Source organism: Triturus cristatus, chromosome 1_1 (genome assembly GCF_964204655.1).
Source record: "Triturus cristatus chromosome 1_1, aTriCri1.1, whole genome shotgun sequence".
NCBI classification, from domain to species: domain Eukaryota; kingdom Metazoa; phylum Chordata; class Amphibia; order Caudata; family Salamandridae; genus Triturus; species Triturus cristatus.
In genome coordinates, this window is record NC_140579.1 from 9231419 (window position 1) to 9252742 (window position 21324).

General features: G+C 45.7%; 2 protein-coding genes across 3 annotated transcripts in view; one reads left to right on the forward strand and one right to left on the reverse strand.

Annotated features, from left to right (window-relative positions):
* MRPL10 (mitochondrial ribosomal protein L10) overlaps positions 1–21324 on the forward strand; it is a 64351-nt gene that overhangs the window by 17973 nt on the left and 25054 nt on the right. For both annotated transcript variants that reach the window (XM_085608973.1, XM_085608884.1), the window contains exon 3: positions 12590–12754. In XM_085608973.1, the coding sequence (XP_085465099.1) occupies positions 12590–12754 (165 nt within the window). The remainder of the gene's footprint in view (positions 1–12589; positions 12755–21324) is intronic.
* Positions 1–21324, reverse strand: part of LOC146869105 (uncharacterized) — a 233915-nt gene that overhangs the window by 16821 nt on the left and 195770 nt on the right. The gene's annotated exons all lie outside the window — the stretch shown is intronic.

Genomic DNA, 21324 nt, shown 5'->3' on the forward strand with positions numbered 1-21324 from the left:
ATAGACAGCAATTCCTGAAGTGCTAGGGCTAGAATATGAATTAATGAATACCATTGACGACGTGAAAGACAGTAATTTCTAAATTCAATTAAAATAGTTTCTATTATAAAACAGCATTTCTTAACTTGGCCCTAATTTGACCCTGAATGTCCCCTAGTGTTTCTTAATTTAAATGCAGCTTGTAAGAAACTTGTAATACTTGCCAAGGTCAATGGGTCTTCGGCCCTTTGTAAATACAGCAGGGCAACCTTGGCTTGTCTAAATTTGCCATTTTTTAATAGTCTTATTAAATAATGACGTCTGGGGAAAGAATAAAAAGGGCATAACAATACAAAATGAAGGGTGTCCTGCGGAGATTTATTATCGCAGCCACCTTTCTGCTCAACTGTAGTAGTATATCCCGATGGGTCCGCTAAAACATGATGAATAAGGTTGAGCCTAAAACGAGTGAACAAGAACCTGTTCTGTCCGTTATATATTAAACCAAGATATGGTTCCAAAGCAACTACTGTCTTAGTCCTACAGTAGGTACTAGCTAGAGGCTTTCTACCCTCAGTGTTAACTCTGTGCTCTCCAGCTTTTTCCAGGAGCAAATCTTTAATCCTATTCTTGTCTTGGGGTATTATGGTGGTTGGATTAGTGAAAAGGTCTGTGCAACCTATTCCTTCGAATGATGTTTTTACATATCTCAGCCATGGTATGCACATCCCTTTATCCCTGGTCAGACAGTCTGCTATAATTTGCCGTCCTAATTCTGCATCAATATTGGACCAGGTCCTAATCCAAGCCATGGCAGGTCTAGTCTGGATTAAATCCTCAATATATGGTCTCCCTAGTTTGGCATGGGTAATAAAAGCCGATGAGCTCTGAGGAATTTTAAGAATCTTACGAAAAAATTTATTTTCCTCAACCTGTATTTGTTTAGTCCCAGCAAATCCCCATACTTCTGCTCCGTACATTATTTTAGCACAACAGACGGAGCCATAGAGGTGCATGACCTGCTCAGGTGACCAACGACCCAGCCTCCTTCCATGGCTCATAATTGCTCCTGTTGAAGAGATCAATTTTATGCTCCGTTCTTCAGTTAAAAATCTAAAGTTTAAAAGCCCGTCAAATAAAAGACCCAGATAAGAGAAAGTTTTCACTTCTTCTAAATTATGTGACCCTATGTGATAAGTGAATTTTCTACATGGTTTAGCTCCTGCTAACAATACATAGGACTTTGATAAATTAGCTGACAAATCTAGAGTATTCATAAAATCAACAAAACCGTCTATTAGACTCTGCAGGCTTTTCGGCGTACGTGCCAAAAGAACCGCATCATCTGCGTACAATAGCACTGGGACAGGGCGATGACCTACCATTGGAGTGTCTACATTCAAAGTGCACAATGATTTTTCTAGTTCGTTAATGTACAAGGAAAATAAGAATGGGGCCAATATACAGTCCTGTCTTACTCCACTTGTACAGCGAAAAGATCCTGTTGTGTCCCCGGCCATGTTATACCGTACCTTCGCAGAGGTTTTCCAGTGTAATGCTCTCAAAATATTTATGAGTTCTGGGTCAATTCCCAATCTTGTCATGAGTGCCCATAACTTTTCTCTATTTACGCGATCAAATGCCGCCGAAAGATCCATGAACCCCAGGTATATCGGTTGTTCACTGGCTATGGTATATTTTGCCACCAGTAAGTAGAGGTTCAGGCATTGATCCGTAGTTGATCTGCCTGTCCTAAAGCCATATTGGAAATCAGAGATTATATGGTGTTCCTCGGCCCAGTCCAATAGGCGGTTTAAAATCATTCTACCTAAAACTTTTGCTGTCACGTCAATCAACGATATAGGGCGATAGCACTGTGGGTCGTCTTTTTTACCTTTTTTAAAAATGGGTACTATTATTGCTGTGGACCAAGAGCGTGGCATACCCACTTTGATGGCCTCATTAATTACGCAAGTCAGAATTGGTGCCCAAAATTCTGCCTTATATAAAAACAAATCAGGTGGTATACCATCTGGGCCAGGTGCCTTGTTTTGTGTAAGCCCCAGAATTCCAGGTTTAACTTCACCAATAGTAAATTCAATCTCTGCCCTCCATGGGCACAAGTCCTCTTCCGCGAGGGAGTTTGCGGTTGAGAAATTATATAGACTTTTAAAATGAGTCGACCACTGCTCAGGGAGGATGGTTGTGCCAATTACCGGTGCTGCGACATCCTGGAAACAAGGGTTATTTATAATTTTCCAGAAAGTGCCTTGATCTCGTTTTTCCGCAGCTTCCCTTAAAGTTTCCCATGTATGTGATTGTAAGGCAAGTCTTCTACATTTTACAGCCTTTTTATAAGCAGCCCTACATTGGACAATTTGCATTTTATCTCTTGGTCTCTGTTTCAGACTTTTTTTAAAATCCTTCTGTGCTCGTGAACAGTCTTTATTGAACCATCTAGGCACATTATTGTATTTCACTGAACGAGTGGATTTTAGTAGTCTGTTTATGTGATTGGCCAGTGACTCAAATGCATTTATCACATCCAAACCTCCAGCTAGGGGGTCATTACATGTTTCGAACTCTTTTCTCCCATCCGAGATAAGGGTTTCATAAAAGGCAGCTCCATCAATACAGGACCATCTTAATCGTCTCCCCTGATCTGTTACTTTCTCAAGAGTGCCTTTCTGTGGTCCTCTTCTGTCTTTAGGGACTAACTGATTTTTAATCACAAGCGTGAGTGGGTTATGGTCACTGAATATACTCCAGTCAGTGGTCCTCTCTTTTATCCACTGCCAGAATATTTTTGAAACTAATATAAAGTCTATCGTTGAACTACATCCTCTTCCTTTAAAAGTTATTGGGGCACCATTTCCTTCTTCCACTGATACCAGGTCAAGCGTGTATTTTAGTGAGTGGGTTTTCACGACTTTTTCTAACTCCCTCCCCTCCTTGGTATGTTCAAGGTGCAGACCATTTGTTATGGTACACCCAGACCACGTGCCCCTGCGGAATTTTACATTTGGGCACAGGTGACAATTTAGGTCGCCCACTAAAATAATGCAAGGGGCCGCTGTAGAATTACCCTGCTCCATTGCACTGATTAAATGACTATTTAAGTCAGCTAGTATTGAGCCTTCCTTACTGTGGGCAATGGCATTATAAAAGTTAACTAAAATAATGCACATTTTATTTATTTTAAGGCTTAGGCCCTGGATATGATGGGAATTCCAATTCAAATTGGTCCACACACCTTCCAATCTCAAGTCCACATAGGTGACCAATCCACCACTAGCTCTACCCATAGTTGATTTTTGTGCCGGGACAAAAAAGCACCCATACCCTTCTAACTGGAAAGGATTGTAATCAACCGCCCAGGTTTCCTGGAGACATATCACATGAAACCTTGCTATATATTCCCTCCACTCAGGGTTATCAAATTTTGAGGCAAGGCCCACTACGTTCCAGGAGACTAATCCCAAATCATCAGTTAGCGATTTCTCATTAGTAGTTAAATTGCTGATCATGGGAATGGTTAGTCAATCAACCTCCTCCAGTCCAGAGAGTGTTGCGAACTGATTTGAGGTTGAAACATTAAACGTTGAACTTGTCGTTGGCTGAGAGTTTGGGCGCGTTAAACACTCATCTCTGTCTACCAGGGTCTTAGGATAAAAATAACTTAGGTCATGTGTGGCTATACCTCCCTCCTGGCCCCCGGAATACCAATCTCTAATATGGTTTACCACTCTATAATCCCTAAAGTTAACAATGATTGCATCTCCCTTTTCATTTTTGGGGCGTCGTCCCACCCATCCTAACCTTCTGACGTGAAGAATTTCCCCGTCTAAATTTGTGGGTAGTGGCCTGTTCACTCTAAGCCAGTGCATTACCTTATTCTTGAGGGTCTGGTGGCCTTCATGGCTTCCATGTGCTAGCTCGGGTACCTTTGTGAGTACAATGACGTAGGGTTCAGCTTCTGGTGGGAGATCTATATGCTGAGATGATCCCTCATAATTTCTATCTATACGTTCTCGCCCACTCGTCTTATCACACTCAGAGTTCTTCTTATTTACGAGCCCACTGTCTATATCCTTCCTTAAGTCCGGGTTCATCTTCTGTGTGGCCAGGCTAGTCTCCCTGGATGGGGGGATTGACTTTACACTATTTGTGTGATTAACTAAATCAGCCGCTGGCTCCGATACTGGACCTAGAGGATTCAGCGTGCACATTCTCACAGCTATTTCTCCCAATGCTTTGGCATTAGCCGCACCATTTTCTTCTATTGACACTAGCTGTTCTGTCATCCTCTTTACCCTTTCTGCCAGGGGTGACAACAAAGATTTAATTAGTTTTTCTATGTCACTAAATAATTCTTGATAGGGGTGTGCTGCCAGGCTATCTGGGCTAATTTTAGGCTGACCATGGTCTATTGTGCTTGTGGCGCTAGCGGAATTATTTGATGTTTTGACCCCACCTTTTTTATTCTTACAAATGCCGCGGGTCCTTTTTTGCTTTACGCTACTGGGCAGTGAGTCTTTTTTAGGTCTCGCGAGCCAAAGGCTCGAAGAGACATTTTATAACTGGGCTTTTCAAAGTGCTGCCGTGGCCTAAAGCTACAGTGCACGTGAACGTGCACGCGCGCAGCGCCATGTGTCTTTCCTCCGTAGCGATCGTAATCACGATCACTTTCACTTTCGCGGGCAACAGAATGGGAACAGCTGCTGTTCACGTTGCTTTTGGCACTATTGTTTTAGCTCGCAATACATCCTTGCATCACAACTTGACACAAGGAGTGATTTCAAACTCAAATATAGTGCTAAATGATGGATTTCCATTTTTCACACGGAGTAAATTTTGCAGAAAATTCACATAATTAAGGCACACCACACGTTACACCCTCCTAATCAACGCCCAAATATTTTTATATTTCTCCAGAATGTTGTCAGTTGTTGGTGATCATAATACTTCATCAAAGACGAAGTCCACAACATGCTTTGGCGGTCCGGCTTTGGACATGGGCAGCTGGGCGCAGGCCATCATTCTTCTGAGGGGCTCGAGCTGCGCGCGCGGAGCTGTGCGCATTAAGGACATGCAAACAGCAGCGCCCCTCCTACCTTGCACCAGCCTTGTCGGTGTCCCCTGGTTTCTCGGTCAGATTTGGCTGTTTAAAGTCGTCATTCGTTATTGTGGCGATGTTTTTAACACCCCTTCCTTGCCCTCCCTCCACCCTCTCACCCCTGCTGACAAAACACCAACAACACCCGCCTCAGCATAAGGCTGCTAAGCTATGGGTGATTTAGGCGACCTGTGGGGGGTGCAGCGATGCTTGGGTTCAGGCCATTCACCGCCCAGCCGGGGCGCTGTCCAGTGAGCACAGAAAGGGGCCCCCTGCTGCTTCCATTTATCTACTAGCATCAGTAAGGGCGCCACCGTTCTCAATCTCTGAGCACCAGGCCTGGAGGTTCACCGGGCCTCCGTGTTCGTTAGTCAGCAGGCGCTAAAAGCACAGGCCCCTCCCTGGCCCCCTTCGTAGGCTGAACCATGACTCCCTGTGGTGGGTGTCTCCATTGGGTCGCTTTAACAAGGCACTAAAAACGGCAGATTACAAAACCTACTCTGGTTCTGTGAATGTCTGAAAGTGTCAAAATCCGCCTTTTACACCTACTTGAAGGCTCCGCCCTTCTTTTGCGCAGCTGTACTCCAATGTCAGCTATCAGCCAACACCCGCTGCGTCAATGTCCCAGCTTAAGACGGGGGAGGGGCTCTGATTTCTAAGCACAGCTCAATCAAGCCCGACTAACTCAATTCAAGGTTTTGTTTCACATCCAGACTCCGAGGTCATTTCTTCTTTCAATCAAATATCCAAATTGCTCAAGGGGCTAGAGATATACTTATTGCATAACCAGTATAAATGGTACTGGCTTAGTGGCTCGTGAAGGATGGAAGGAGGAGTCGTATCTGCCAGGGACCCGCAGACAACTGCATATACACTCAGCAGAGAGCACGACTAACTCGCTGAGCCATTCTGCACCCACCGGGCTCCTCAGACTTCCTTGGGTTGATCTCTTTCCACTGTTTAACTCTCTTTAACCTCCTATGTGCAACTGAAGCGACATGGAGAGGGTAACACCAGAATCTACAAACAGTTCTTTTACATTCCTGCTGATGTTTTATTCCATGTGCCAAGAATCCTGCAACCAGTTAGCATACATGCCAACATTTCAGTGGAGCAAAGTGGAAGATTTTAAAAAAAACAAGCATTTGCAATGCAATAGGTCTCGCATTTAAACGAGTTTAAGCAATTGGCAATGTAAATGACAATGCCTTTTATTTATGTTCAAAAAACAAAAATAAAAGGCATTGTCATTTTCATTGCCAATAGCTCAAACTCGCGTAAATGCGAGACCTATTGCATTGCAAATGCTTGTTTTTACTTGTACTATTTGTCTTTATGGAAATCTTATTTGCCTGAGTCTGGCCCTCAGTGTGGTGTTCAAATTCTGTCCCTGTGCCATTGTCTATAGTGGCGGTATCTTTCAAGCTTATTTGAGTGTCTACCTGTATATGAGGCTGTGAGATAACATTTATATCCCCTATTTGTTCAGGGTGTGTAATGCAACAAGTGTTGTGAGATGGCGTAGTTGCAAGTTGAATGGCCCCCAACGAGGAACGTTTCCTCTGTAATTCAGTTGAGATGCGTCTTTCAGTGTGCACTATTTCGCGCTCCAACAGTGAGGCTGCCCTAGTAATGAATTGATCTAGAGTACCCCTGACAGATCCTCCCACCGATGATTTCCTATTTGTGCTAAGCCTAGTGTTCATCGTGTATAATATATAAACCAGGGGCTCTAATCTACAGCGAGCGTTAGGTGTTACTTAAGGTTCTAGAGCTTTACAGTGGCGACCCCCCTTAATGGGTGGCCCCCCCGTGCTTTTAACCCTGCTTGGTATACTCTATATGACTACTTCAGACTTGGGACCCCGGGCATGCAGGCTCAGACACACGTTTGCCCCGGTCTTTTAGCACATCCGTACTTACAAGTCACTGTCCAGCAATACACGTTAGGGAATATGCCCAGCCCAGCCTTCTCCGGCCTTCGACGGGCAAGGACGGGCCCGCCCTTGGCCCGGGCGCTGCCCGCGCGCGTCCCGCGCTGCGGGAGGCGCACCGGCCTTATAACGAGTGTCCCGCCTCAACTAGCTGTGTGGGCGTGGTAGTTGCTGGGGACTCTGGGAGTCGTAGTTTCTGGCCAATTCACCGCCGCTCCACTCGCGACTTTCAGGCAGAATGTCAGTGGCACTAACAACAAGAGCTCAGCCGTTCCCCTCACGGCAGGATAATTCTGTTCCAAGCGCGTCCCGCGCTGCGGGAGGCGCACCGGCCTTATAACGAGTGTCCCGCCTCAATTAGCTGTGTGGGCGTGGTAGTTGCTGGGGACTCTGGGAGTCGTAGTTTCTGGCCAATTCACCGCCGCTCCACTCGCGACTTTCAGGCAGAATGTCAGTGGCACTAACAACAAGAGCTCAGCCGTTCCCCTCACGGCAGGATAATTCTGTTCCAAGCGCGTCCCGCGCTGTGGGAGGCGCACCGGCCTTATAACGAGTGTCCCGCCTCAACTAGCTGTGTGGGCGTGGTAGTTGCTGGGGACTCTGGGAGTCGTAGTTTCTGGCCAATTCACCGCCGCTCCACTCGCGACTTTCAGGCAGAATGTCAGTGGCACTAACAGCAAGAGCTCAGCCGTTCCCCTCACGGCAGGATAATTCTGTTCCAAGCGCGTCCCGCGCTGCGGGAGGCGCACCGGCCTTATAACGAGTGTCCTGCCTCAACTAGCTGTGTGGGCGTGGTAGTTGCTGGGGACTCTGGGAGTCGTAGTTTCTGGCCAATTCACCGCCGCTCCACTCGCGACTTTCAGGCAGAATGTCAGTGGCACTAACAACAAGAGCTCAGCCGTTCCCCTCACGGCAGGATAATTCTGTTCCAAGCGCGTCCCGCGCTGCGGGAGGCGCACCGGCCTTATAACGAGTGTCCCGCCTCAACTAGCTGTGTGGGCGTGGTAGTTGCTGGGGACTCTGGGAGTCGTAGTTTCTGGCCAATTCACTGCCGCTCCACTCGCGACTTTCAGGCAGAATGTCAGTGGCACTAACAACAAGAGCTCAGCCGTTCCCCTCACGGCAGGATAATTCTGTTCCAAGCGCGTCCTCTCTTTCTTTGCTACTCTACACATAATGAAATGATTACATTTTCTGTGCACTTACTTTTCCCCACTGCCCCCAAGTCCGATGACTGTCAGCTTCAAATACAGCACTCTTCAAACAATTCCCAAAGCAGTACATGGCATCTCACCCTCTATCTCTTTGCCCAGGCCACCATGCACCACATCCAAGTTCAGTGTCTAAACTGCTAAAAACCCTCTACTCCATACCCTTCAAGCCAAGTCTCCATTCCCAAGTTCAATTATGTCATAAAATGCTTCCTGTTAAGTCTCTTGGCCTTATGCTTCCTCAATGACTCTTACTCAGCCCTCCCAGTGGCTGGCGTTACTCCTCAGTTAGCGCTATAGAGTCCTGTATAGATCCAGCCTGCAGTATAAGTAATGGACTGTTATTGTATTGTTTCATTCTTTATCACTCTCTTCACTTTATGACTGAAAATATTGAACTGTCTTAGTAGGATGTACTCGATGAGAGTGAGATGCACACCATTTTAATCCTCTTTCTTCAACAGTTTCGACCAAGTTTATCTTTCAAACAATTCTGGCGTGCAATACTTTCTACGCGCTTCGTCCCGTTGCGCTGCAACCATAACTACACCACGAAAGGGAACCAACATTGGTTCCACAAAGCTGCACAGCCCTGTAGTAGCTTGAATCCAATGAATTAAGTTCATGTACTTTTTTATTGCTTTTCACTATTTTATCCGTTCATTTTTTTCCTCTTTTTTTGTTCAATTCATTTTATCCAATCCATTTTGACAACCATTTTTTTTAAAAAAGGCTCGAGAGCATAGGGTGAATTTCATGCCATGATTTATTTTCAAAAGCCCAATGCATTTCAGGAATAACACTCCCTTCGTCAGGGTCATCTAGAAATACAAACAACATATTTCATTTTATTCCAATATACCAACAATATGTTGTAGTCACTTTACAAAGCACATATATAAAAAAAAAAACATAATACATTTTTATGTGAAACACTCAAGGCTGGTGACTATTACATTCCTGAGTTTTACCGTCATTACTGTTCTGACAATATTCATTTATGCTAAATAGCTCCGTGTTACAAAAACTAGGTACACCCCTTAACTGTGTTACAAATGGTACCAATCATTGACCGAAGTAAACAACTGTCTGTGAGATTTTATTTGCTTACCATGACATGCTGGCAAATCTTAAAACATCAGATGAACATTTCCCGTTCAACCCCGATCATCTAAAAACAGTGACTTCGTATTTCCTTTTCATAGCGTGCCATCGCGCGCCCATTCCGTTTCGTTGCAAACGTATTCTGCTTTCCTTAACTGGGCGTTTTATATCGATCACCACCCTTAGTAATGACGTACAGGTGGTTGGTTCTGTCTATTAATGACGTGAACCCTCGTTCGTTAAAGCTGCAGAACAAGTGTGATAAATGATTAAACAGTAGCTACTCAATCTCCCAGAGTACACTACCATGAATGATTGTTCACCTGGTAGATTACCGTTATTGCTGTTTACTTTCCCAGCTGTTTAATCATGTATCACACTCGTTCTGCAGCTTTAACGAACGAGGGTTCACGTCATTAATAGACAGAACCAACCACCTGTAGGTCATTACCCCCAGGTCCCTTATGTCCTCATCCCATTCATTTACATATTGGCGATAACCATCTCCCGACAGAAAAAAAGAACAGAGGCATGCTGGGACCCCACTACTGCCCCTCCCACCGGGAGTACATAAGCAGCACTTACCCAGCATCCCCTCTGTTCTTTTTTTCTGTCTGCCGACAGAAGGGACGTGGTTTTGCTGGTGCTGCTCCTGCTGGGCTGGAGTGGTCTTTCTTTTCTCCTCCCACCGCCCTGCTGCCTGGCTGTGAGGGTGGGGGGTCTTCTGGTCCGCCTCCTGGCCTGCCGGGCTTGCTGGGTTGCGGGCCTGTTCATGGCCGGATCTGCCTCCTATGGCTCTTCAGGTAGGGCTGTGGGTGCCCTGGAGTTCGCACTTGGTGGAAGTTTCCAGGCTTCGCATGCCGCTCCTTTGTTTCCTGCCGGCCGGCCCTTTGCGGCTGGCCTCCCGGTTGCTTCCGGGTCGCGTGCGTGTCTTCCTGGAGCCGGGCCGGGTGGAAGGCGCGCCGCGTTTGCTGGTCTTCTGGCGTTCCTGGATTTCGTGGGCCCGCCGGGTCGGTTTGCTGGGGCTGTTGAGGGCTGGGGATCCGTCTTCCTGGTGGCATCTCGGCCCCCCTCCGGGTGAGTACCGCGTAGCAGTCTTCCTTTTCTTGGGAAGGAGGGTTGCTGTGGCCTCATGGTATTGTTTCTTGCAGTGCTTTCACTGGTGGTGCCTCGTCCTGTGTGCAGTGTCCCATGGACTGGGCGTTGCCCTGGGCCTTTCCTTTTTTCCTGGTGGGCTCTGTGCTGTTCTCGCACTCCTTTTCCCTGGAGTACTGTTCTCTCTGCCGCCTGCCTTCGCATTTGGGCGCCGGAGGCTGTGGCTCAGTGGCTGCATTTTGTGGTGTGGCCGCCCCTTCTGCTACTGGGGTTCGTGTCCCGCCGCCGGCTCCTTCTTTCCCGGTTTGCTGTTCATATTCCTGCATCATTGGGTTGGGTACCAATGTGCATCTGTTATTCGGCGCCTTGCGACCCCTGGGTGGTTTGTGCGCTTTGCATATACAGGTGTTCTGTTGTGTCATGCCCTGTTTCAGTCTGGGTTTCTGCACATGTCTGGTTCTGTTCTTCTGTCTTGTTTTGCCGCCTGTTGCTTTGTTGTGTTGCGGTGGCTCCTGGGGATGCCGGGATTTGTACCCGGGACCTCATGCTTCCGCTGCTTGCGCTCTGCCTCTGAGCTACCTCCCTGTCGGCGCCTTCCCGGCTTCCCTGTGTGCTGGCGCTGTGCTGTTGCTCTTCGCTTGGGCTGCCCTGCTCCGGTGTTGGTGGGGTGTGTGGCTCCTTGCGGCGCCTTCTGCCCGCTTGCCTGCTGTGTGTCCGGGTCCTTCTCCTACTGCCGGGGTTTGTGCCTGTGACGCTACCTGTTTTGGCGCTGGGTTTCCGGGTTGGGGCCTGGTGTTGGCTTTCTGTGCCTTCGTCCGGCTCCGCTTGGGGTGCGTCCTGTTGGGGCCGCTCTGCTCCTCGCGGGGGGCTTGCTGTGGTCTCCGGCGTCTGCTGCTCTGGTCCGTTGCGCCTTGGTTTGGACTGTGCTTCTGTGGGTGCGAGTTCTGCTTCTGCCGCTCCTCTCGGGGGGCGTCCTGTCGGGGCTGCTCTCCTCCTCTGTCTTGGTTCGCATGCTGCTTACTCTTTCGCTCGTCCTCCAACGGGCTTGCTCTGCCCAGTTCGAGTGCGCCCTTGGTTGGGGCTGTACACCCCTGTGCCTGCGGTTACTCCGGGCTCTGCCCCCCTCCTGGTGTGTGTGGTCTGTGGGGGCTGGTTGCGGTTTTTCCCCTGGTTGTTGGCGTCCCTGGGTCGGGTGGCTTGCGTATGGTGGCCCGCCGCTGCTTCTTCCTCGGCTCTTCGCCATTTTCTTTTTGGGCCTTGTTGGGGGGGGGGGGGTTGGTTCTCCTGTATCGGGTTGGCGTGGGTTCCTGTCGCCTCTGTGGTGGCTGGTTACTTTTGTTGCTGGCTCTGTCTGGGCTTTTGAAAATAAATCATGGCATGAAAATCACCCTATGCTCTCGAGCCTTTTTAAAAAAAAAAATGGATGTCAAAACGGATTGGATAAAATGAATTGAACAAAAAAGAGGAAAAAAATTAACGGATAAAATAGTGAAAAGCAATAAAAAAGTACATTAACTTAATTCATTGGATTCAAGCTACTACAGGGCTGCTTAGTAGGATGTACAACATTTCTTATTGAAGTGTCTCAGTGATTTAGAAATGCAAATAAAGAGTTCACGTTTGGCATCTTGAGTTCATATTGTGTAGACCTTGCATTCATTGGGCCCTCAGCACAAACCTCATATTGTAGTCATCAGTCGGAACCGGGCACAAGCAGCAGTCTGACCCTAAACACTACCGCCTATGCGGGCAACAGGCTGACCATGGTCACAGCCTACATTGAAATTGCAGTAACTGAACCCTGACACAGGCTACATTGAGTAACTGGACCGAGTGCAGCAGAGAACACATAAGCCTCATACATCATGTGACTACTGGACTCTGAACACATACTCGGTAAAGCAGATGAAAACAAAGGCTCATTCCAGACGGGAAAGAGTAGGCACCAACCGGGCCCTTAATCACCCCAAATAGAGAATTCAGTGACTGGACACACATAAGCACAGACCACATGATTCCGGAATCACTTGTACCCTGGGTGTAGACTGCCTGGGGCAGGCAAGAGGACACTGAGAATACTCCTGTACCAGAGGTTTGTTTCTGATATGTCTGCATTTCTCACTCTTTGTTTTTGTGTGCTTTGCCCTCAGGATAGCCTTTTGGTGAAGATCCTCAGTCGGCAACTTAAAGGCGTGTTTCAGGAGAATAAGATGATCGCTGTGTTCCAGAACTGCGCCGTCAGCGGCGAGGACCTGTTGAGACTCAGGCACAGGCTTTTGAAACACAACATCCATATCAAGGTCTTCCCCAACCAGGTAAATGCCATCTGCAGGGATTGGGGTACCATACGCAGCGCAACCCCAAAATGTACCAGTTGATCTGGATTCCAAATGTGACTAATTTACGAATCCACAAACGCCTGTCCAGCCCATGCAGCAGCTACGTTTTTGCAGTTTTTTTCTGTTGTGTAGGGCAGTTACGGTCGTCCTTTCTCCACACAGTGCACTTCCCTCCATGCTTGGTGCTTCGCGCATTTTATTTTGAGTACACGTCCTCTTGAACGCACAGTATAAAATAAAATCATGTCCAACATAAGTGTGTTAAAATACAGTTCGCATTGTGCGACTTCCAAGTTATATCAAAAACTACAACAAAGCCAGAGGGTGGGAAAAGAGGGTGCTCGTGATAAAAAAATATAAAAACACACATTTTATTAACTTTTATTTCAAATAAAAGTTAATAAAATGTGTGTTTTTATATTTTTTTATCACAAGCACCCTCTTTTCCCACCCTCTGGCTTTGTTGTAGTTTTTGATATAACTTGGAAGTCGCACAATGCTAACTGTATTTTAACACACTTATGTTGGACATGATTTTATTTTACACTGTGCGTTCAAGAGGACGTGTCCTCAAAATAAAATGCGCGAAGCACCAAGCATGGAGGGAAGTGCACTGTATTACTGTATATGATAAAATAATGGTGCATTACTCTGTACATTTCCATGAGTAATTGCAGCTCAGTGTTTCACCTCTCTGGGTTCTCCATTTATGTTCTGCAGACATGTTCTCCACTGTTACTCGATCTATACTCCATTAGACTCTACAGACCGTCAATCCCTCAAAGTCCAGTCCACCCATTTATTTCCAGCCCCTGTATTTTTCAAAATGTTTTGAGACCTCTTTGTACCTCGTATATCACTTTCTCAGGGATCATTCACCAGTCTGTTTTCTTCCACCAAATTACATTTATTTGCAAGATCTGTTTTCTCCAGTGTTTGACAATGTCTCTTCCAGCAGCCATTACTGCGATATTGCAGTAGAGGCGTAAATACACCTATTGTTTGGCCTTTAATATTGTTTTAGAATGACTGTCTTTGACAACATTTCTAATATGTATGTATACGGGTTCCTACCTGATTATACTCCAAGGGTATTTATCACCCCTAATCAACCCAAAGTTCTGCACATGCATAATAGTATGGTAGAATATTAGGTGCAACGTAGTGTCGTCAGTTGGACCAGTCTGAAGCCCATACTTATTACCACGTTTCGCGTGTAGAATATTAGGTGCAGCGTAGTGTCTTCAGTTGGACCAGTCTGAAGCCCACACTTATTACCACGTTTCGCGGGTAGAATATTAGGTGCAGCGTAGTGTCGTCAGTTGGACCAGTCTGAAGCCCATACTTATTACCACGTTTCGCGGGTAGAATATTAGGTGCAGCGTAGTGTCTTCAGTTGGACCAGTCTGAAGCCCACACTTATTACCACGTTTCGCGGGTAGAATATTAGGTGCAGCGTAGTGTCTTCAGTTGGACCAGTCTGAAGCCCATACTTATTACCACGTTTCGCGAGTAGAATATTAGGTGCAGCCTAGTGTCTTCAGTTGGACCAGTCTGAAGCCCACACTTATTACCACGTTTCGCGGGTAGAATATTAGGTGCAGCGTAGTGTCGTCAGTTGGACCAATCTGAAGCCCATACTTATTACCACGTTTCGCGGGTAGAATATTAGGTGCAGCGTAGTGTCTTCTGTTGGACCAGTCTGAAGCCCATACTTATTACCACGTTTCGCGGGTAGAATATTAGGTGCAGAGTAGTGTCTTCAGTTGGACCAGTCTGAAGCCCATACTTATTACCACGTTTCGCGGGTAGAATATTAGGTGCAGCGTAGTTTCTTCAGTTGGACCAGTCTGAAGCCCATACTTATTACCACGTTTCGTGGGTAGAATATTAGGTGCAGCGTAGTGTCTTCAGTTGGACCAGTCTGAAGCCCATACTTATTACCACGTTTCGCGGGTAGAATATTAGGTGCAGCGTAGTGTCTTCTGTTGGACCAGTCTGAAGCCCATACTTATTACCACGTTTCGCGGGTAGAATATTAGGTGCAGCGTAGTTTCTTCAGTTGGACCAGTCTGAAGCCCATACTTATTACCACGTTTCGCGGGTAGAATATTAGGTGCAGCGTAGTGTCTTCAGTTGGACCAGTCTGAAGCCCATACTTATTACCACGTTTCGCGGGTAGAATATTAGGTGCAGCGTAGTTTCTTCAGTTGGACCAGTCTGAAGCCCATACTTATTACCACGTTTCGCGTGTAGACTATTAGGTGCAGCGTAGTGTCTTCAGTTGGACCAGTCTGAAGCCCATACTTATTACCACGTTTCGCGGGTAGAATATTGGGTGCAGCGTAGTGTCGTCAGTTGGACCAGTCTGAAGCCCATACTTATTACCACGTTTCGCGGGTAGAATATTAGGTGTAGCGTAGTGTCTTCAGTTGGACCAGTCTGAAGCCCATACTTATTACCACGTTTCGCGGGTAGAATATTAGGTGCAGCGTAGTGTCTTCAGTTGGACCAGTCTGAAGCCCATACTTATTACCACGTTTCGCGGGTAGAATATTAGGTGCAGCGTAGTGTCGTCAGTTGGACCAGTCTGAAGCCCATACTTATTACCACGTTTCGCGAGTAGAATATTAGGTGCAGCGTAGTGTCTTCAGTTGGACCAGTCTGAAGCCCATACTTATTACCACGTTTCGCGGGTAGAATATTAGGTGCAGCGTAGTTTCTTCAGTTGGACCAGTCTGAAGCCCATACTTATTACCACGTTTCGCGGGTAGAATATTAGGTGCAGCGTAGTGTCTTCAGTTGGACCAGTCTGAAGCCCATACTTATTACCACGTTTCGCGGGTAGAATATTAGGTGCAGCGTAGTTTCTTCAGTTGGACCAGTCTGAAGCCCATACTTATTACCACGTTTCGCGTGTAGACTATTAGGTGCAGCGTAGTGTCTTCAGTTGGACCAGTCTGAAGCCCATACTTATTACCACGTTTCGCGGGTAGAATATTGGGTGCAGCGTAGTGTCGTCAGTTGGACCAGTCTGAAGCCCATACTTATTACCACGTTTCGCGGGTAGAATATTAGGTGTAGCGTAGTGTCTTCAGTTGGACCAGTCTGAAGCCCATACTTATTACCACGTTTCGCGGGTAGAATATTAGGTGCAGCGTAGTGTCTTCAGTTGGACCAGTCTGAAGCCCATACTTATTACCACGTTTCGCGGGTAGAATATTAGGTGCAGCGTAGTGTCGTCAGTTGGACCAGTCTGAAGCCCATACGTATTACCACGTTTCGCGAGTAGAATATTAGGTGCAGCGTAGTGTCTTCAGTTGGACCAGTCTGAAGCCCATACTTATTACCACGTTTCGCGGGTAGAATATTAGGTGCAGCGTAGTTTCTTCAGTTGGACCAGTCTGAAGCCCATACTTATTACCACGTTTCGCGGGTAGAATATTAGGTGCAGCGTAGTTTCTTCAGTTGGACCAGTCTGAAGCCCATACTTATTACCACATTTCACGTGTAGAATATTAGGTGCAGCGTAGTGTCTTCAGTTGGACCAGTCTGAAGCCCATACTTATTACCACGTTTCGCGGGGGTCCACATTCTTTAGCCCAATCATCATCATCAAAGTATCTTTATTCGGATATTAAAACATCCAGAAAAGAACAATATATTTACATATTTCAAATACAGTAATATGAGCAATTCATCATAAAACATTAAAATAAAACATATCTGATGGGCCATTCCAAGATCTCAATAGCAGAGTTGGGCCTAAGATTTATACTAAATTGCAAATTCATAGTTTTTATAAAGTGCAGTGTGCTGACAGCTGTACAGATAGGGAATACCAACACTTTAACAATTATTAAAATGCAAGATCGTAGTTTACATAAGATCAATCAAATTTAAAATAAGCCGTAGCCTAATTAAAACGAACTTCTTATAACATCCCAAGTACTCTAAACATTGCGAGACAACAATTGTGAAAACTCCACGAATTATCTCCTGTTCTGTGTACAATGTAAAACTATCATACGGGGGGCCTTTAATCCGGATGCCTCAGCTACAGTATCCGGCAATCAAACTAACTTACGCCTCCCTTCTAGATTTCCTCAGTTTCACAGCTAATCTTAGAAAATTTACAGTACAGAACAATGTAAAGGGTTCCACAGACAGTTTTAAGTATAGAAGAGCTACTCTAACTTGGGTAAATTTATTCGCTCTTAGGATGGTTTTTAAAAAAAGAGCCCGCGGATATTCATATAATGGACAAAAGAATACAAAATGTAGGGTGTCCTGTGGAGATCCCAGATCGCAGCCACAGGGACCCTTTGTGCCAATATCTTTCGTGTACCCTGCGGGAACTGCTAAAATATGATGTAAGAGATCCAGTCTGAATCTGGTCATTAAAAACCTATCGTTTTTATTATAGATCAGTGCCAGGTAGGGTTCGAGACCTACAACAGATTTAGTTAATATATGAGATCTCACTGACCCTTTCAGAATTTCGCTATCTTCCCGGGCACAGGCTATCCGCCTCATATATTCTGCTTTTAACGTGACCTTTAGCTGCGGGGTTAGGGACGTTGGTTCCTTAAAGTATTTTGCAAAACCCAGCCACTCCAGTTTATCCTGAACATATTTAAGCCATGTTATCTTATGACCTTTATCCCTGTTAATACAGTCTATTAATATTTCTCTGCTTAGACTTGCTTCAGGGTTGGTCCAGATTTTAATCCAACACAGTAATGGCTTAAAACTTAATCTGTCAGAGATATACGGGATCCCTAGCTCCTCGTGAATAATATGGGCCGGTATGCTTTGAGGAACCTGCAAGATCCTCCTAAGAAACTTGTTTTCCTCTAATTGTATAGTGGCCATGTTTCTGAATCCCCAAACTTCACTCCCATACATGATTTTGGAACAACAAATTGAATTATATAAATTCAGTATTTCCAGCACTGACCACCTACCTAATCTCGTGGCACGATTCATGATTGAGCCCATTATGCTCACGTGCTGTTTGCATTTTTCAGTGATTAATGCGTTAAAATTGAGATGTTTATCGAAGGTGATCCCTAAGTAATTGAAAACCTCGACCTTCTCTAATTTGTGTCCCCCAATTTTAAAAGTAAAATTCTTAGTTGGTCTTTTTCCTACTTCCATAATATAGGATTTTGTAAGGTTAGGGGATAAATCTAGATTTGCCATGAACTCACAGAAGCCATCAATAAGAGATTGCAGACCCTTCCCTGTACGCTAGAGGAGTACTGCGTCATCCGCATACAATAAGACAGGAATGCTTCTATTTGCTACTCTCGGGCAATCAACTCCCAGTGTTCTCAGAGCATTGTCCAAGCCATTTATATATAATGTAAATAAAAAAGGCGCCAGGATGCAGCCTTGTCTCAGGCCCCCTGTGCAAGAAAAGTGGTCGGTCAGATTCCCCTCGTTGCTATACCGAACCTGGGCTGTAGTATTCATGTGCAATGATTTTAAAATGAATATCAAGCTTAAATCTACCCCTAGCAACTCTAGAATCTCCCATAATTTCCCTCGGTTAACCCGGTCGAAGGCTGCTGTCAGGTCCATAAATGCTAAAAAAACTGTACCTTCGCCAGCCACAGTATATTTTGCGACCAGATTGTATAAATTGAGGCATTGGTCAGTAGTTGAGCGGCCCATTCTAAAACCGTACTGGGTGTCTGTAATAATTTCCTTTTCCTCCGCCCAGTCCATTAGACGATTTAGAATCACCTTCCCTAGCACCTTTGCAGACACATCGATTAAAGAAATCGGTCGGTAACATTGTGGGTTGCTCTTATTTCCCTTTTTAAATATGGGGACAATATGGGCAGTTGACCAGGACCTTGGCAGTCCCTCTTCCACGGCTGTATTAAAAATTCTCGCTAGTATAGGAGCCCACAGCTCAACCTGTGATAAGAATAGATCTGGAGGAATCCCGTCTGGCCCCGGGGCCTTGTTTCTTGTCAGGGCACATATTCCATTTTTAACTTCGTCCACTGTAAACTCCACCCATGAATTTGGCAGAGTCCCCACATCTGTGGCTAATTGGGTTGGAGCACTGACATGATTATACAACTTACTAAAATGAGAAACCCATTCTTCTGGAAGGATGTTACAGGCCATCTTCTCACTATTTGATGTCTGAAAAATTGGGTCATTTATCACCTTCCAGAATTTAGACATGTCTCTCAACTCCGCTGCCTCCTTTAAATTCTCCCAAGCCTCAGATTGGATAGTTTGTTTCCTCCTTTTTATGGCCTGCTTATATTGGGCCCTGCATTCCATTATCATGCTCCTGTCTTTCGGTACTTTTTTAAGTGCCCGTTTTAATTCTCTTTGGGCACTGGAGCATGCATTGTCAAACCATTTTGGTTGGCTGTTGGACGTAGGTGGTACTTTAGCCCTGAGTAACTTGTCGATGTCCCTTGCCATATTTACAAAGACATTTATCAATTTTTTGCCTTTGACATCCTGGTCTAAACACATCCAGATCCCACTGTCGGGGGTTGCAATAAGATTTTTATAAAATGCTTCCCCATCTATGTTAGACCAACGTATGCGCCTGCCTTGATCAATTGCATCTAATTTGCCCCTCGTCATACTGGCCTTTGCCTGAGAGGATGAGTCCTCAACCATCAATGACAACACCAAGGGGTTATGGTCACTAAAAATGCTAATCTGTATACTAAAATCTACGATCCTGTATTTAAGACCATTAGAAACAAAAATAAAATCAATAATAGTATCCCTGCCTCTGCCTTTGAACGTTGGGTTAATAATATTAGAGTTAATGGGCTTGATTAAGTCCATCGTAGGGATTAGATCATATGTGCCCAGGATATTACCAAGTTTACTACCTTCCAGTGAATGTTCTAGATGCCAGTCCTTGGTAGAGGGGCAGAAATCCCATTTAGCCCCTTCCCATTTTAAGTGTGGGCATTGATGGCAATTAAAATCGCCCACCAAAATCAGGGTTGGGGGGTTATTTCCCCTGGAGTGTAGATCTGATAATCTATCCTCGAGCTCATTCAACCTCTGCGTTGGCTGAACTGCATTATAAAAATTTATTAAGACAAATCTTAAGCCCTTCCTGCGATAACTAATGCCCTGTAAATGATCCGAACTCCAGCCCAAGACCTCCCAGGTCCCTTGTAGTTTGAGAGACACATATATTACTAGTCCTCCTTTCGCTCTTCCCATACTAGATTTCCGGGCCGGTACAAAAAACATTTTATATCCCTCTAAGTGTGCAGCACTACTATCCGTCTCCCACGTTTCTTGTAGACAGATAATATGGAATTTCTGACTAAAATCCAACCACTCCTTGTTTTTTAACTTGGAAGATAATCCTGCAATATTCCAAGAGACCACCCTAAGTTCCTCCGCCTCGTAATTTATTGTCCTCCTGGCTAGGGTGGACTGATTTTGGTCAAGGAACCCTGCAAAGCAAGTCCCTCCCGAAACCACGCTTTTGACTACAGGAATTGGTGAAATTTCATTTTGCCTGGTGGAAAGTTCGGGAATATTTCCCGTGATATCCAGAAACTCCTTGTGCACTGAATTAGCTGAGGGAGGTAGGGGCTCTAAAAGCTCTTCATGGGCCAGTCAGTCCAGTTCGTCCATCACTGCTGCTTCACATAGTGGGGTGAACCGGTTTGGGCCAGACCACGGACTATTGTTTCTTATAGTATGCATTACCCTTCTTCTCCAAGTCGTTTGTCGTTGCTCGGTTAAGTGGTCCCTGTAGAAAAAATTAAGTGGAAGCATTTTTATTGTCGACCCACTATCAAAGAACCCACAACTAGAAGCGAGTAATTCTTTTACCATTTGCGGGTCTCTGAAGTTAACAATAACGCAGTCCCCTGGGAATTTTTTCTCTGATGGTCCAACCCAAGCTACCCTTCTTGCCATAAGGATTTGAGTATTCCTCAAATTAACTCCCTTCACATTGTTATATAACCAGTGGTTAATTTTATTGATCAGGGAGCTTGTCGATTCTTCTCTGTCGGGGTTTTGGGCTGGGACTCCCGCCAGGACTATTGTGTATGGACAGGAGGCTGGGGGCAGGTCCAATGTCTGAAGACCCGGAGTACTCTGGGCCTGTGCCTCTGGAAGACTGTGAGCTATTACCGTCCCTATATTCTTACCCTCCTGCTGTAATCTAGGGGTTGCAATGATGGGAGGTGTATCTCTGTCCTTGTTCACTATAGTGGCAGCTCTCAAATTGCTCCCTACCAGCCTGCTGTTATTAGAATCGGCGCTGGCGGGACGCGAGGCACTCCCCAACCCTTCCTGAGTCGTGATTATTTGGGCCACCGGGTGTTCCCTGTTTTGTGCATCCAACAACCTAATTATTTTCCCCTCAATTTTCTTGATATGTTCTACTAAGGGGGCCAAGTGTTTAAGGAGAAGGGCTTCTATGTTGGACTCTAATACTTTCGTTATCTCCATTAACCATTCCTTTCTAATTACCGGGGAACAGGTTTCACATTGTGTGCAAGTAGGTCGGGATCTTATGTCCTCAG